Below are 18,675 nucleotides of genomic sequence, written 5' to 3'. Positions count from 1 at the left end.
TATCTAATTAAAGTGTGCTGTAGACATCTTGATCATTATGAAATTTGTCTAGGCATTCTCTAAAACAGACAATGAAGTCTTTGAATAACTTGGCCAAGATTTATTTTAATTCTCATTTTCAAATTCAAAATCTGCACAAGCAAAAAATACCCATAGTACTAACAAAATATTTAATATAGTATAAAAAGAATAGAAATTTATATTACAATCCTAATAATAGGCTATGATATTAAAGCTTATATTTGCAGCAAGAAAAGTTTCATTTTGATCATTGTTAACATGGTGTATTTTTCAGCAGATGGTCATTTTAAATGCTTAAATAGTTTCATACATGAAATATTTCATTTTAGGTCTGTAACCTCACCTTCACCTGTTGGCTGTAAGGTTTTAAACACCAAATTAGGAGACTTTGTTGTGTAACAAGAGGGGGCCAATAATGCCTCCTTGTATAATACCTTGCAGGATGTGAAAAACATAAAGAAGTCCTGTTGTGGCAGTGAATGGACTGCAAATGCCCTTAGATATTATTAGTGGTTAAAATAAGTGAGAAAGATTGATATTAGGTGATTTAAATTCAGTGGACTTTATTGCGTTGAAGAAGATCTGTTACTAAGAAACATTGATACCCAAAGTAAAACACAGACAAAAAATCAGCGCATAATTCATATGACCTCATGTCTACCCTGACATTTTGCAAGAAGGGAATAAAAGCTGCTATATCTGGCTTAGTAGTATTTTTTAAACTAAATAATCTGTAAAAAAATATATACCGGTATAGTGCGGGCTCACAGGACACCAGATTAAGGATTTCAAAAAAGAACTCTTAGAAGAAATTTGGCAAATTTTAAGGTCTGTGAGGTTTTTGTTGTTGATAAGTCACACAAATTGGACCCTGCAGTGTAAATGGGACCAAAAGTGTATTGGGATTATGGGGGGATGAACTGATTTAGTAAGACATTATTTGGGGGACAGAGATTTTAAGCAGAAGCAGTTTCACAAAAAAAAACACCCAAAAAACATGAAATTACAGAAAACTGAAGAAATTCTTACAAGTGACTTATTACTGTATTAGTGTAAAGTGTGTAACATGTTTGCTTCTGGTTTTTACCTGCATTAATTTGTTAATTAGTGCAAATTCTACTAATTGTCAGATGTAAGTGCTGCCTGAGTGACACCTTACAAAGTCATTGTGACAGATAAGATATGCATGGAAAACAAAAAAAGAGACAGAAATCAAGATAGAGGAGGAAATTTGCCAAAACATAGAAACAGTTGCATTAACTCTCATGCTATTAATTTTTTATTTATTTTTTTTTTCATTTTTGTTCAGTGCAGTTGTCACATGTAAAGCATTGCTCATATTTTAAAAGTGCAGATTTGTATAATCACAGCACACGGAAGATGTAATAGAGCAAAACATAAAAGATGAAGAGCCAATTACCAAGAATGCAGCCCAAAATTCAGCATTGCACATTATGTCAGATGTGAACAAAACAGACATAATAATGTAAATATATTTATAGACTGGCATCAGTCGTTAGAGTCATTGAATGTAAAGCACCTGGCCATAAAATCAGTCCTCTCTGATGCCACTTTCTAAAAAAATTTACAATATCTCTTGCCTCTGTCTCCATTTTTACTGCTGAGATGAGCCTAGAGAGAAAATGTTTTTCTGAGAAAATAATTTAATGTCAGTGTGAAGAAATTAATTATTACAGACTATTTGATCTCAACAGACTTTGTAAGTCTAATATATTTATTAAACATACAAAAAATATAACAAATAGGCAGCCGGTACAAAACAATCACATAAGGAAACGCAGGGACTGGAGGCATGATGCTTTGGAATTTTCAATGGCAATAGCACTATTTGGGTGTTCAGAGTTCAGAAACGGGCTATATGTGCACATAAGACACTGAAATATTTCAAATTTACAAAACTTAGATTTTGAAATGCCTTTATTTAGTTTATACTTGTTCACTTTTACACTTGCTTAGCTGTAATGAAGGAAGCTTAAATTTACGCTTATTGGGGATTATCGATACCCTGCAGGCTTTCTAGGAAAACAGTAATTAGGTGTCGTGATGCTATGAGATCTATGACCTCCTGGTTGAGCCAAGAACATCTAATCCACCAAGACCACATTTCCCATTGAAATATTCATTTTGCAGGAGGTCTAAATTGCATTCAGCCACTTTTAAGAAATATTGCAAAAGCAGTATTCATTTGAGTAAGACGAACTTCATTCTTTCTGTAACATTTCATGACGTTGGGGGAATGATAACAAATTACTTCCATCAAAAATACTTTGCAATAGCTGAAGAGCAAAATTGATATATTTTATGCCTTTATTTTATATTCAGTTTTTTTTTCAGAGTCAGTAGCCGACATAGAAAAGGATAATACGGGCCATTAATTTTGGCATAGACATTCAATAAACTATGTCAGTTGTGTTTTAAATTGAATAATAAAATGCAAATTAGGAAAGGAAATTTGTCGTAAATACGAAAGATTAAATATTTGATTGCGACTGTTAGATTTTATCATGACTGTAATATATATTTTCGGTTGTCTGATGAAATCTATTACAATTACATTCAGTGAAATAGATTCATCCCCCTTATAATTAATTTCAGTCAATGAAAAAAAATTTTTTTTTAAAGATTTACCATGCACTTTAAAGTCTTCAAAGCATGGTCTATGATGCATGCATGACTTACCATGAACTGATCATATAGCAAGCTTGATTATGCTTGAATCAAAGAAATCGCGAAATCGCGTCAAGGTCTGTGGACATATATTAAAACTCACTGATGGGAGAGATATGTGTCAAATACCTGAGCTATTAAAGATATTGTAGCTATATTACATGGTATGACTTTTTATTTACATACAAATCAATGAAAAAAAGTGATGATGCAGTATTAAAATACATTCTTGTCATGTTGAAAGAGGCAAATTTAAACTGTCTGGTAGCCTTGGTCCATTATCTCCATGTCCTTTGTAAGGTGACATGCTTGTTTGATTTTGAACAAAACTTAACTTTAACTTGTTTTTATAATGATTATGAACTAAATGAATTTCGTAATAACTATGATATTAATGATTGTTAGAATTGGTGGAACATTATGAAACCAGAATGCATATCATGGTCTATGATAAATTCCTGTAGTTTAAAAAATGGAGAACTCTTCAAAACTGAGCTCCTCCTTCAGTCGTTTAGAGATGTTTATGTACCGTATAATTATCTTATGTCACTTCATGTAAAAAATATGCTGTTTATTTTGATATTTTGATTAAGGAACACTGATAACTTGACTGGTAACACAAGACCATCAAAAGGCTTCTGGGTGTGCATTTTTATACCCAAAACACCATTTTTACACTTAAAACATGGCTTTTAGTACAAATGAAAAAGTGGTAATATTAATAAAATCTGTTTTATATCAGGTAATATATCAATGTCTGATAACAGGTTTTTATTTGCTTTTTCGTTTTAGGGTTTTCACCTGCTTATACAATGTCAGCCAACTGTTAATGTCTGCATGTAATTTTTGAACCCATTGACCCTGAAAAATAACTAAATTCTGATAGTTAATCTTTAAAAGGTTCACATTAGCAGTTAAAGTGACCGAGTGGTTAAGGTCGCTGGCTTGGAATCACTAAAAATTGCCCCTCACCAATGTGCATGGGTTCAAGCATCACACGGGCTGTTCAGTTCTTCATATGAGGAAGCCATCCAGCTGGCTTACAGAAGGTCAATGGTTTCACCCAGGAGCCCCGCTTGTGATGACATAATGCACGGAGGGGCACCTGGTGTCTTCCGCCACCATCAAAGCTGGAAAGTCGCCACATGACATATAGTTGAGGTAAAATCCAACAAAAAAAAAAAAATAGCAATTGACAGTTAAATACATAGTTAATTAATCTTTGAAGTGTGCATTACCCTATCAAATACTGATAATTAATCTTTAAAGTACATGGAATTTTCAAACCGGATGACCTAGTCTCTGGGAGTTTCTCACAGACATTAGAACAATTAATTTTAATTACAGGTATACCTTTATGACTTTGATTCGTAATTAATTGATGCAACTGTTTTCAAGAAAACCATGCAGGTAAAGTAATAACATTAAAATGCTGTTAACTTTATAGGCATTTCCTCTGTTAAATTGTATGGTGGCATATTTCTGCCATCACCAATTCACTTAATCACTGTAACATTATAAATAATTATGGTTAACCATATGATTCCTTTGATAATTACTTATCTGGTTATCTAGTTAAGTAACATGCTATATGTTTCCTGTTTAAATTAATGTCTAAAAGACATTGGCTGCAAACAGTGAGCGACAGAAAATAACATTAGTTGGTTTATCGGTATGTTGAGGCATCGTGACTTTGAGGCATCATTACGTGGAGGCATCGTGAATGGACACGTGGTAAAAGTTGTAATAATGTTTGGTAAGTTAGTTTTTTGCATGTGTTACTTGTATTTAGAAAAAAAATCATTTATGCATATTGATATTAGTATATAGACTACCTCACTAATAAGAATTTCACAGTGTTAGATATTCACTTTGTATCAACTTGTATTTGAATAGAGCTATTCATTGTTTTTTTATTCCATTCATGGTGAAAAAGTATCTTTAATGTTACAGATTTTTTTTAGTTCCAGATCCACCGCGTATCACACATATTTCTGAGAGGAAGTCTACTTGGCTTGTTATTAATTGGGAAGCACCTGTCATAGGGAAGAGCAATATAAAGAGTTACCAGATACAGTGGACCAGTGGTGATGCTGCTTATACTAGGGTGATTTCAGGATATCTCACACCACAAATGGCTGCTAATATTACTGGATTAGGTAAGTTGTATATACAGTTTGAAAAGTTTCTTCTCAGAAACTACTGACCTAGCTGATATCAAAATCATTTTACAACAATTCTTATTCATTAAAAAAAAACATGGCCGGCTAGTTTTCCGTATATGGCTGTATGGAACTTTGAAAACTTTTTCCTTTTAAACTGCAGACTCTGTTTGAAAGTAATTTCACAGCAATGTCTTTATGTGAGCCATTACTAAATTCCTTCACATCATCCTGTTTCTTTAATAAACACGGGCACCAAGATAGTTTTCCCAAGAGGCAGGGCTAGTTTTCCTTGTTATAGATAAGAGTTTATAAGTGAATTCTTTGTGAAAAAGAAACCAATAGGGATGGAAACTGAGCGTAGCGGACTGACCGACCGAGGTTTTTTTTTCACAAAGAATTCTCTACATGGACTCTATCTGACATAGTTTGAAATCTACGTTTGACCAGTCAGAATTGCAGAGTCAGTCGTGTCATTTAATTGACGTTTATAGATCATGGAGATAAAGTGGAAGGTTTTGCATCAACAATAAAGATCTTATTTTTTCAAATTTGATATATTTCAGAGCCATATACAGAATATCAATTTAAAGTAAGCGCAATGTCTGATGGCGGTTACAGTGACTACAGTGATAGTTTCCCCGCAGTCACAGATGTTGATAGTAAGTATATTTTTTAGAACTTGGCAAGGTTGTTGTCAAAAATGCATCTGTAATTTTTGACGAGACAAGGTAGTGGACCTGTAGTGCCATTGAGCTATTTCTATTCATATGTATTTGCAAATTGTAACAGAACCACCGCAATGAAAGACGTGAAAAATGGTACTAGTAGCTTTTTCGCTTGGTGCTCAGCATTTAGAGGATAGTACTAGGGCTGAATAGCCTGGTGTTAGTAGAATGCGACTTGGTGGGGTATCATGTCCGGTGTCGGTAGAATGTGACTGGGTTGGGTATTATGTACAGTGTCAATGGGGTGATAATCCACTGAAGCAACACTATTAAAAACTAGACATTGTGTTTACTACTACAAGTAGACACCATCATTTATACATGTCTCAAAAATTGTTAAACAGGATGCTAAACCTGAAAACATTCAGAATTGGGCTACCATGTTGCAGAAATGGCAAGCGAGAATCAGTTATCCCACCGATATTGCAGGCTTTCCTTATGGGTCCTTTATTTTAAGTAGTGCATTTGTTGAAATGCTTATCTCTTTCAAAACTTCGTTGCTGCGACAAAGGCCACATTTGTTCCAATTTACTTTTATCCACCAACAGTGTTACCATGGAAAAAGGAACAAAATAAGAAAATGCTAGTTTTAGAAATTTGTATGAATCATCACATGGCATTCTTTTACCTTCCAGAAGACAGTAGATACCTTCCAGAAGACGGTAGATTTTCATGTTGAGTGAGGCAAATAATTATATAATTGGTTGATAAAACAAATCCATTATTTTGCTTGTTACTGACACTGCATGGTTTTAATGCTAATGGCTCACATCATTTATCAAACAAACCACACATATTTTGGGATTATTTCCTGTAGGGTCAGTAACAGACACAATACGCACAACAGAGACTATTTTATATTTCCAACAATAGACAGTGCATATTTTTTCCTATATTTTACTCACACAGTTTATGTTTTTTATAGAACCAAGTGCTCCAACAGTTTTGAATTTGTCGGTTGTATCACCGACAGAGGTTTTTGTGCAGTGGTTGCCGCCAAAGACATTCTACAAGAGGGTAGACTCATACTTCATACAGTATACTGCAATGAGCAAGGAACCATGGAGTGGGGACATCATGGTTCCAGGCTCAGACAATGAGGTTAGTAAATTCCAAGAGCTTAATGCTTTATAATTTAGAATAATAGTTTTCCCATGCCAGCCTATGATTGGTTATCATATGTTTGCAAATTTACTTGAAAAAAATTTCTTGTTGTTTATGATCTCGTGTGAAAATTGCAAACACTCTGGTTGCTGTTGAGAAATTAGCAAACCCCTCATATGTAAGAAGTGGGTAAGTTTGACCTCCATCAGTACAAACCACTGGTTTCTGTGCTGCTTGTCACACTCACCTGGAACTTGCGAACATGCACACACCTGGAACTTGCAAACGTGCACACCTGGAACATGCAAACTGTGGTGTGAACATCATGAGAGAATGGTTGAACCTTGGTTTAAGTGACTTCTAGCTATACCAGTTTGACCATGGTTTTCACATGAAGTTAGCCGTTCGAAATGGGGTCAGTCTTGTCAGTTTCATTCTTCAAATTCCTTTTAATTTCTTTAAAGTTTTTCGTTAAAGTTCTTTGTGGCATAGAAACTTCTTTTAGATTTGAATTTTTCATATACAGCTATAATATCGAGGTTCTCACTCACATCCTGCTATTTCTGTTTTCAGAAAATGATAACTGGGTTACCAACGAACATGGCATACAAACTGCAAATTGCAGCAGTGACACAAAGTATATTTTTTTCCTCTAACTACACAGGACCATTTTCTGATGAGATTCGGTTCAGATTGGAAGGTATGAACCATACATGTTATTGTGAACATCGTAAACTTTGTCCTCAAAATATACAGTATAACCTCTGAAGAGCAAACATCTCTGTTACTACAGTAGCAGATATTTATGCCCCTTTCGATGAAGACGGGTTATATTGTTTTGTTCATGGTCGGTCTGTTGTTTGGTGGGTAGGTAAACCATTTGGTTTCCAATTAGTAACTAGAGAATGCTTGGTCTCACAATGTTCAAACTTTTTAGGATGATGGCCTGTGGTCAGTAGATGACCCTTGTAGTTATAGGCACTAGTGAGTCAAGGTCACAGTCACAGGTCACATAACTAAAGAATGGTTTGACCCACAGTCATCAGACTTCCTTAGGATTATTGCCTGTGGTCAGTAGGTGACCTTCATTGTTTTGGGGTTTAGTAGTTCAAAGGTCAAAGGCCACATTGATTTAGACTGAAAATTGTTTTCATTCTATCAATAAAAAATGCTGCGGATGTATGTCTTCATAGGATGCTTCTCTGTTGTCAGTAGATGACCTCTGACCTATTACTTTTTATATTATTTGAACAAAGGTCAAGGTCACGTCATACTAAATCTCATACCCGCTTGCCACAGACAGGCCATCATGGGGGCTTATGTGTTTTACAAACAGCTTTTGTTTCTTTCCATTAAAATTGATTTCGTAGTTAAGGTAGTGGATCTGTAATGACAGTTGTCATTTTTGGTTGGATTACATAATTCTCTGTATAGAATTTTAGTATTCTGTCATTTTGGTTCGATTGCATAATTCTCTGTATAGAATTTCAGTATTCTAAAGCAGTTTTCTCTGGTGGTCAAATGCTACTGAAATAGCATATTGTTATACATAATAGGGTGCTTTAGAAGGACAGTCTTTGTACAACAAACACATTTAAGCCTTCAAAATTATAGTGTTACTTTAGAGAGGCTGTACTGTTTTGCTTGAGCAGGATCATGTATTCCATTGTCTATAATGTTTCTGTGTATATATTGTAAAATAAATCTTTGAATAGAATTAGATTTATCTAAGTATATTATGTCTCCTTAGTTATTCTTTCATTCCTTTTATAAATAGCACTATAGATTATAAAAATCGAATATGTCTGGCAACAAATGCATGCTTTCCCAACTAGATGGCAACAACTCTTAGACTGTGCCATATTTTTGGTGCTCCTTTGTTATCTCTGTGTTGATGAAAAGGTGCGAAACTTGCTTGATTTTGTAACTCCTATGTCTATCTCATAGACATGAAAATAAAATACCAGATCCATTTATTGTATTCATTATTTATCAGACATAATGTAAAGTTATCAGTTATTAACAAAAAATTGTTAAGACAATATTATTCCCAGTAGAGACAGGTGGCATTATTTGTTTGATATAGGCACCCCCATACAATTTATACATTTTTTATTGGGCTTAATATGTTTGTAATTGCTTCTTTATTGAACTGGCAGTAGGTAAATTTTGTGTGATATTTTAGAGAAGAAAATGAATTTATTTCCCATTAATTTCGTAACAAGTTGCCCAATCATTATTGCAAGCCAATTTGTCAACTTTGAAGACATTTTTATATAAAAAATAGTTCCCTTTGAATTAAGTGGTAGTTATAGACCACCATGGCAGTTAGAGTATATAGAAGAGAAAAAGGGCATAAATAGCCGGATAGCAAATTAAATTACCCAAAGTGACCAATCTGTATTATAGAAAACTTGGCCATAGTATGGTATAATATAGTATAGTAGAGAGAAAAATTTGTTTTCTAAGAGTTCAAAATAACACCAAAGGTGGCAGGCTCTTTGGAATGATATAGATCCCTGACCTACCCGAAGCAAGTTTGATGGTTCCACAATCCATATGAAGGATTTATTCTATTTTTGCAATAATGGAACCAACAGTAATTTTGGAGACAAGTGATTCAGAGCACTCTATGAAAGTCTCAGCTTGTACAGGCATTTACATGAAATAGGTCTAGCTTTGCTCTATGGAAGGGTCTTGGTGATAATTGGCTGAAAATTGACTGCAGTCTTTTAATGTTCACTCCATAAAAAAGTTATTCTTATTCCAATCAGAGAACATTGAATCAGAGCTATTTGAATTATGACAAGTTAAAGTCGCTATATCTGCATGAAATGATGGACCAATCTGAAAGACATACAAATCATTTGGCATAATGAAATAATTTTGTTCTAAATGTTAAAGTAGGTAGAGTTTGTTTAATCTTTGCTGTACTCATGAAAACAACTGTTTTATAGTAATAAATACTCTCAGCAGTTAATCATTAAGCATTTAATAAAGAAAATAGTAGACATTTGAATATAGCTAATGTTTGTTGATTAAATCTAAATGGCCATCAGCCTGTGTTTTAAATTTTGTTGAATATGTTATAAGGTAGACTATGATCATAACAGTTATTAGTTTAAAAGCTGAAAAAGACATTATATGTTATAAACTAAAGATTTCAAAAAGTAGGTCATAATCATTATCAAAACTAACCTGTTAAAGCAGAAGAAAAAACCAAATAGACTTTATTGTGATACTTCTTGAAGTAGGTCACTCAGCGGAAGGGCATTTCTGATACCTCTTAAAGTAGGTCATCCAAGGCTAATTGTGATACCTCTTAACATAGGTCATTCAAGGCCAGTTGTGATACTTCTTAAAGTAGGTCATCCAAGGCCATTTCTGCTAATTGTGATGCTGATCTTAGTGAGTCATTCATGGTAAATGTGAGACTTTGAGAAAAGGTCATTCAAGGCCAGTCATAAGACTCCTACTAAATTTATGTCATCCAAGGGGGTTGTTGTGATACTTCTGAAAGTAGGTCATCTTGTCATAGTTTACTTTTATTAGTTGATATGGGTCACCCTAGGCAAATATTGATATTGTTGGTAGAAAGTAGGTCAGTCTTGGCATATAACATGAACTCATACATAAAGACAGATCACATAAGACTAAATGTAAGGTCGTGCGCCTTACTGCCAGTTTGGCAGAAAGAAGAGTAAGGGTGACTTAATTTATTACTTCTCTTGTATTTCATGCAGACAGAGTGCAGTCTGTGTAAAATGTCAAAGTAATTTGCTTGTATACGCTATAATAACAAATGATTCTTTAATAGCAACAATTGAATAGGGTTACAGTAATTTTCATAGCCAACATGATAATATTTTACACTTTTTTTACATACGACATTAAAAAGGTTGCCTAAATTATGCATTACTGAACTTTCATAGCTATCACCACCACAGTGACCATATTATTATCAATAGGGATCTATTTACATAATAAATAATCAGACTTTAATTAGATTTTCTGTTCGCTAAGTGGACTTGCAATTTTGATCAAATTCTCTGAAAGCTGAACTCGTCCTCTGTGATAGGAACCTTCCAATTTACTGTAAGTGGAAAAACTGTTTCATTGGTACTATATATAAGTTCTGCACTATATATTTAATGCATTTGCATTTGAACTTCATTAATTTGTAGCTGTATACAGGTAAAAAAAAAGATATATTTTTAACAGTAGTAATTGCCATATGGAGACTAATATTTTATAACTACAATTAAAAAGCCCTACACAAACTAGACAAGTAAAGAGTTAGGATATTTACCACATTTGCATCAAAGTTCAGCAGAAACTGCGTTAAATCAAACTCAGTTGAAATAAAATATACGGTAACTGTGACAATAATATACGACTAGCTGTGACTGTAAATACCTACAAGACACATTACACAATAACGAAGTTAATGAATTAGGGTGGTTGACGAAATTTGAGATTTAAATATCTCCTGTGCAGTTTACAAATTTACTTCCCCCCCCCCACATCTGGTATATATGGCAGCAATTTAGATTTTGTCTGTCTTTATGTTTGTGTCTATCTTCACCAGTTATTTCCCTTGATTGATTGAGCAAGACCTGAAAGGGACACTAGCGGCTGATTTTATGTTTTGGTAAAACTCTTTTGCAGTTATAGGACAAGGGGTAGCTGGAGAATCAATTTTGATTTGGAACTTTCAGGCTTGTTGTCTTGTCAGCATGATGTCCCATTAAGAATCCGATAATGTGAATTAATGGCACTGACCAATTTGATAAGCTTGGAATATGTTCTAATGGTGGTTTGAGAATTTTAGAACATGTTCAATGATTGTAAAACTTTAGTCAAACGGTTAAATTTTGCGTCTCTCAACAAGAATGAATGTGATAACCCAGTAGTTGTTTTATTTTGAGATGTGTTTTATTAAAAATCTTTACTGAAACTGTTTTACATAATGAAATTATGAATAAACAATGTAATCATTTTATACTGTAACTTCTGATAAAATATAATATACATTATAAATGGCAATATTTCATAATACTACAATATGAATGCAACTTTGAATCACAAGACCTAAAGCTTGAAATTTATAATTCAGGGGCGTACTTAGGCTAAAATGGAATTGTAGGCCACTGTCCAAGGAGGGTATGGCATGCTTCCACAGAATGTTTTCATATTATAGATGCAAAATGGTGCTTTATGGTTTATATCTGGACTTTTATGTTTTTCTTTTTTCAAAATGAAGTGTAGACCCGGGAAGCAATTGTACAATTTAGAAAGTACACCAGTGTCAAGGCGTAGCTGGGCCATAATGGAAGTATGAGTCACTTTTCTAAGGGGGATGGGGCGATGTTACCCCTGAAAAAATACATTCTAGATAAGACATGATGTGTTTTGAGATGATGAAGTTCATAATTCAGGGGTGTTGCTAGGCTAAATTGTTCTGGGGCATGCTCCCATGTAAAAATTGCACAAGTTAGATGCAAAATGGTGTATTTTTGCAAAATTCATAATTCTGGGGTTTAGCTAGGCCAAAATGGAAGTGTAAGCCACTGTCCTAGACGATTCGGGAAAAACTGGACATCATAGAAGCAAAGCGGTGCATAAGGTGTAGACCCAGGGGAACTACTGTACCTTATAGAAAGTACGCCGGTGTCAAGTGCATAGCAGGGCCAAAATAGAAGTGTAAGCCACTGTACTAGGGTGTTTGGTTGGGGATGGGGGCAGTCATGCTCCCACCGGAAGATTTTTACATTCTAAATGCAAAATATGGTGCTATCTGGCGAAATTCATAATTAATGGGCGTAGCTAGGCCAAAATGGAAGTGTAAGACACTGTCCTAGGAGGGTTTTGGAGCATGTTCCCTATAGAATTCTTACATTATAGATACAAAGTGGTGCATTTTTTTTTTGTGTGTATATTATGACGTTAATTTTTTTCCTAATGAAGTGTTAGTCGGGGTCAACTACTGTACCTCAGAGAAAGTAAACCTGTGTCAGTGTAGCATGGCCAAAATGGAAATGTAAGCCATTGTTCTAGGGGTTAGGGGCATGCTCCCCTGGAAAAATTTTACTTTCTTAGTTAATTTCTAAATGTAAAATGGTGCGTCTTGGCGCCTTTTGTAACCTTTCCGTTGTTTAAATCATCAATGCTGCAGACTAAAGCCCTGTAAAGGCAATGCATGGCCAGTGTATAATAGTGATATATTTTCGCACTGCCTCTTTTCAAAATTAAATATGCTAATGTTATATTTAGTACACATATATATTTCCCTTTTTTTCTATAAAATTGCATGCAAATTTAGTGAAGAAATAACATAAATACTTTAATATTCAATTTATATTTTAACATTATGTGCAATATTTAAAGGTCTTTTGAATTTACTAATACAGAATATTACTTTTTGTCGACTCTACCTGACAATAATTTATAATACCTATGCTCCATACCTTTAGACAAGCCTGTAAGGTGTCTTCTAGGGGTGAGAACCTCTGTTTTTAGAGATTAAGGATCATTTACATTTCAATTTTTGTTGAAAATGAAATAATAAATAAGACTTCATCAGTATTCACTTTAAACTTGGATCTATTAATGCTTTACAGATAACAATGTTCACCCTATCTTTCAAAACGTAAGTAACCGAGAACACCAAATAAATCAATAAATAAATTACGAGGATTCGAACTGGCAGAAAAATATAAAGATTTAACAAAAATATGTTAAATATGTTGTGAAAAAACTATTTTCAATGATAATTAACCCGTATGGTATTTACATTTGTGTATGTTTCCCACACATTTGGTAGCCGTTACGAGATACAAGGGACGTTTTCACAAACAGTTTCTTTTACTTAATGACGGTTAATGGGATTATTAAACAATCAGTTTCTTGTCTATTATAATCATCTCTTGCTAAATAACAAATAAATAGGTGCATATTATTATGTCTATTAGCTTGACTATTTGAAGAATAAGTAGACCTATCCTACTCACCTAAGCGTCGGCGTCACACCTTCGTTAAATTGTTCAAAACAGTCCCTATTTTGACAAAGTCTTTTAACATAAAGCTTTGAAACTTTCAACACTTGTTTACCATCACCATGTCCAGTTATAGGCACAAGTACATAGCTCCATCAATGGTTTTGGCTGAATTTTGGCCCCTTTTGACTTGAAATTCTTGATTTAGTTTTTCGTATCAGTTCATATTTTGTGTTACATGTTTGACATTTGGCTTTGAAACTTTTACCACCTGTTTATCATAGCAACCTCTATCTGTAGACAAAAGTACATAACTCTGACAAATATTTTGGCTGAATTCTGGCCCTTTTTTGACTTGGAAATTGATTCAGTTTTTGTTAAAATTATTTGACATATCGCGGCTTTTAAACATTGAACATTTGCTTATCATCATGATTTCCATCTGTACCCAAACGTGCATAAATCTGACAACTATTTTGGCTGTATTATGGCCCTATTTGAACTTAGAAATCGGTTCAGTTTTTCGGACAAGTAAGCATTTTGTCAAAACTATTTGACAAGTGGCTTTGAAAGTTTGAACACTTACTTAATATCATCATGGTTTCAATCTGTAGGCAAGAGTACATAACTCTGTTAACTATTTTGGCTGAATTATGGCATTTTTTGGACTTGGAAATCAGTTTTTTTTTATAATAGTCCATATTTGCCTAAACTCTTTGTCATATGGCTTTGAAACTTTGAACACTTGTTTACCATCATAGTCTACATAATTATGTAGGCAAGACTTCATAACTAGGACAAGGACTTTAGCCCAGTTTAGCCCTTTTTTTGACATTAATCTGTTATCAACAATTTATAATCAGGAAGAAACAGTGTATTAATTTGGAGTTCCTTTGTTATTTAGGTTTTGAAAGAGAAGGTAAACAATCAGGTGAACGCTAGTTTCTGTAAACCATTTAGATCTAAGTTTTAATTGAACACTGGTTAATTCTTATTTGTTATTTCATTTTCAACAAAATCTATGTAAGTAACCCTGAATCTCTAAATAAAAAATGGAGGTCCGTACCCCTTATATAGAAAACCCCAAACATGACTGTCTAGAGGTATGGATCCGTACCCTTAGACACTTCCTTTAATGTGTTCTGATCTTAAATCAGTTTGTTAACTGTGCACACTTACAACAAAAATGACTTGTTTAAGTAATTACAGTTACATGTTTCCTTTTTTCGTAATTCAGTCAGAGCTCAAAAATAATTGATTTAGTATCTGAGTTACACTTGAATCTATGTAAAAAGTTTTAGGCTACAAGTACTTTTCTGTATGACTGTCTACTTCAAATTTTTTAGTTTACATGTTAAATATATTTTAATTCACAAGTTTTTGTTTCAGTTTTTTTAATGACTTTACTGATGCTTGAGCAGAGTTTTTTCAAATTCATGAGCTATGACATTTTATACTGTATGGTATCACAATGTTGTGGTTTTACATGTTTTACACATTCCTTCTTATCATTTCACACACTGTCCAGATTTGACCACTGTTGTAATTTATAGCCCCACTGCTGAGTTTAAATGTCCATTTTATTGACTTGGGGGCTAATATTAATTACATGCATCATTTTAGCAATCTAGGAGTAATTCCCTCTCTACCCTTGTCTTATAACTGTTTGCAGCATTTTGCAAGTTTTTCTACATTTTCACTGTCTGGGTCAGGAAATCCTATTTTCAGGCCATTCTAGTTTTTTGGAGGTGGCAGAGTCTGCAAAAGTGCATTAGATATTTAATGGGCTAATAAAGACAAAAGTTTAAGAGCAATTTACAGGAAGAGGAAGGTAAAAGAAAATTGGGTGTAACAAAATTTATCTCTATCAAAATCTGCAGACCCGCTGAGAGAGGCACTGACTTTATGTCATATCCTGCAATTATGTGTTGATTTTATTGTATTCTGTTGGAAAATAATTTCATTTAAAGGCATGAATTCTTTTGAATCAGTGATCTTTGACTTTTATAATGCAATTATAATTTCATATTTAATTTCATGTATCAGCATCAGCATGTAGTTGCATTCTCAGAATGTTAAAAAGTTGGTGGAATTGAACGTATATAATTTTATGTACAAGTCTTAGAATAGTTTTTACATATATTTGATTTTAGTTATGCTCATTTATGCTTTGCTGTCTGCCAGTGAGCTTGAAATTTCAAGTTCAGGATTTCTCTAAAGATGTTAATAATTAGATGTCAAATTAATAACCATGCTAAAATGTGTTAATTGGTAAAAATTTCTAACAAACTTATAATACATGTGTTACATATCAAATTTTTATGTTCCTTTTTATGTCCGTTTAAGTCAAAGAGACAGTCTGATATCTGAACACGTTTCAGACCCAGAAATTCTAACACAGATGTTTGAAATTAAGTTTCATGACAAAAAAATTCTTTTCTTGTTAATTTATCATCACAGTTAATGATGGATTAGGCTTAATATTTGTTTTAATCATTTAGAAAGGATTTTAATGGGTTTTGTATTGCCTTTGAAGTGCACCTAGTACAGAAAGTGTTGGTGCAATTACCAGAATAGCATGGGAAACACAAGAAAGTAGTGCAGAAGCTGTTTTAACAAATTAACTTTAATTCTTAATATAATCTGATATAGTTGATGCTGTTGTATTTTGCCAGGTATCAAAAACTCCTTGTTGTGTAGAGATATTGGAGTGACTCTTTTTTTTTTAACGCAGGTGACATTTTATACTTTTATATATGAAAGAAGTATTTTTATTGAGTCGGCTAAAGGCTGAAAGCCTTTTGACGAGTCCTTACTATCCAACGATTCTCTAAATGGACCAAATAACACAGTGAAGGGATGTAGTTCCATTAGATTTCTCAAACTTCAAACAGTTCACTGCATGAATGAAGTTAAGTTGTGTCAATTCCCTTTGCTATGACCAATATACGATGTAATCTGTCATATTTATGACTTGTAATTGTGCAATTCTCGAATGTAACTCATTAAGCATAAATGTGCATTTTAAGGATTGTGCAGGCTTACAAAGCTTGGGTAACATCCAGCGAAAGACAAAAAATAGTTCCACAGGGCTCCAGATAAGATGCGTATTAGCGTAAATTACGTATAGAAATAATGCAAATACGCATGTCTAATAGTTTCTAAGCGTATAAAAACGTATATAAAATTACAGAAACGCACACAATGCTTTTTTAAAAACAAAATCTGAATCGTCTGGATGCGTAAGGTAACATAGCCGATCAGCCTTAATTCTCCCACATTGAACGTAAACACGCATCGTATGATTTCTATAAACTTTGCGTGGGTTGAATTTTGCAGTCAGTAAACGGATAAATTATCGGAAGAAGAAGCTCTTCACTGGTTTGTTTAGTTACTACTGATATTAACAAGAGCACCGCCTTGCGGGTGCTAACGCTCATCTGATTTTTTTTGTGTAATAGAAATATTGTCCTACCCATGATTTTCTAAGTCTAAAAAGGGCCATCATTCTTGCAAAAAGCAGGATAGAGTTATGTTTCTTGATGTACAGTGTCCACTTATGATGGTGAAAAACTGTTGCAAGTTTTAAAGCAATAGCTTTGATAGTTTATGAGAAAAGTTGACTTAAACATAATACTCAACCAAGAAAATGATTTTCTAAGTCCAAAAGGGGCAATAATTATTGCAAAAAGCAGGATGGAGTTATGTTGCTTGCTGTACAGGGTCAGCTTATGATGGTGAACAAGTGTTGCAAGTTTCAAAGCAATAGCTTTGATAGTTTAAGAGAAAAGTTGACCTAAACATAAAACTTAACCAAGAAATCTGATATTTTCTAAGTCCAAAAGGGGCCATAAATCTTGCAAAAAGCAGGACGGAGTTATGTTTCTTGCTATACAGGGTCAACTTATGATGGTGAACAAGTGTTGCAAGTTTTAAAGCAATAGCTTTGATAGTTTAGGATAAAAGCTGACCTAAACATAAAACTTAACCAAGAAAACTGATTTTCTAAGTCCAAAAGGGGCAATAAATCTTGCAAAAAGCAAGATGGAGTTATGTTTCTTGATGTACAGGGTCTGCTTATGATGGTGAACAAGTATTCCAAGTTTCAAAGCAATAGCTTTGATAGTTTAGGAGAAAAGTTGACCTAAACATAAAACTTAACCAAGAAATCTGATATTTTCTAAGTACAAAAGGGGCCATAAATCTTGCAAAAAGCAAGATGGAGTTATGTTTCTTGCTATACAGGGTCAGCTTATGATGGTGAACAAGTATTCCAAGTTTCAAAGCAATAGCTTTGATAGTTTAGGAGAAAAGCTGACCTAAACATAAAACTTAACCAGGCAACGCCGACGCCGACGCCGACACCGATGCCGACGCCGACAACCGCTCAAGTGATGACAATAACTCATCATTTTTTTTCAAAAAATCAGATGAGCTAAAAATGATTTTAATTCTTATTTTTCAAGAAATAAACAAATCGGCGAAACATTAAATTTTATTTTCTTGTAGTTTTTGAAATCGAAAGTAGATCGTCTATGTTTGGCTGCTTTCACGAAACGAAATAACTTTTTTATGAAAAGATTTAAATAAGAGGTAATTTAACCGTAAACTTCAATGTCAGATACTGCCAATTGCTGCTAAATGTCTTCGTATCATCACAATTTGTAAAATATATTGTTCAAACTGGAGAAAAGTGTAATCGTATCCGGATATAATATTTTGGGTAAATATCGAGCTGTGTTATGAAATTTTAAGAAAAAAACTAAAAACAAACTGAAACTGGTAGACTATACTGTCAGTACATCAATCATTAGCCGACTCAGGCCATTCAGGCCTTTGATTGAATTTTAAGTGATACTGGATATTTTGTTTGTTAGGAGTGAATATAGAATATATCTCATCCCATTGTGATACAGTTTTCATATTTTGCACTCATGAACGTTGTCTGATTTCAAAGTGAGGTATTATTCACTCAAA

The 18,675-nt window shown here is 33.7% G+C and overlaps 1 protein-coding gene across 8 annotated transcripts in view; it reads left to right on the top strand.

The window, feature by feature from the left end:
- Positions 1-18,675, top strand: part of LOC123538009 (collagen alpha-1(I) chain-like) — a 156,349-nt gene that overhangs the window by 43,354 nt on the left and 94,320 nt on the right. For 5 of the 8 annotated variants that reach the window (XM_053530307.1, XM_053530306.1, XM_053530304.1 and 2 more), the window contains exons 3-6: positions 4,674-4,868; positions 5,438-5,533; positions 6,525-6,700; positions 7,277-7,403. The exons of the other annotated variants lie outside the window; for them this stretch is intronic. In XM_053530307.1, the coding sequence (XP_053386282.1) occupies positions 4,674-4,868; positions 5,438-5,533; positions 6,525-6,700; positions 7,277-7,403 (594 nt within the window). The remainder of the gene's footprint in view (positions 1-4,673; positions 4,869-5,437; positions 5,534-6,524; positions 6,701-7,276; positions 7,404-18,675) is intronic. 8 annotated transcript variants of the gene reach the window in all.

Source organism: Mercenaria mercenaria, chromosome 18 (assembly GCF_021730395.1).
Source record: "Mercenaria mercenaria strain notata chromosome 18, MADL_Memer_1, whole genome shotgun sequence".
Classification (NCBI taxonomy): Eukaryota; Metazoa; Mollusca; class Bivalvia; order Venerida; family Veneridae; genus Mercenaria; species Mercenaria mercenaria.
This window is presented reverse-complemented; position numbering and strand designations above follow the sequence as displayed.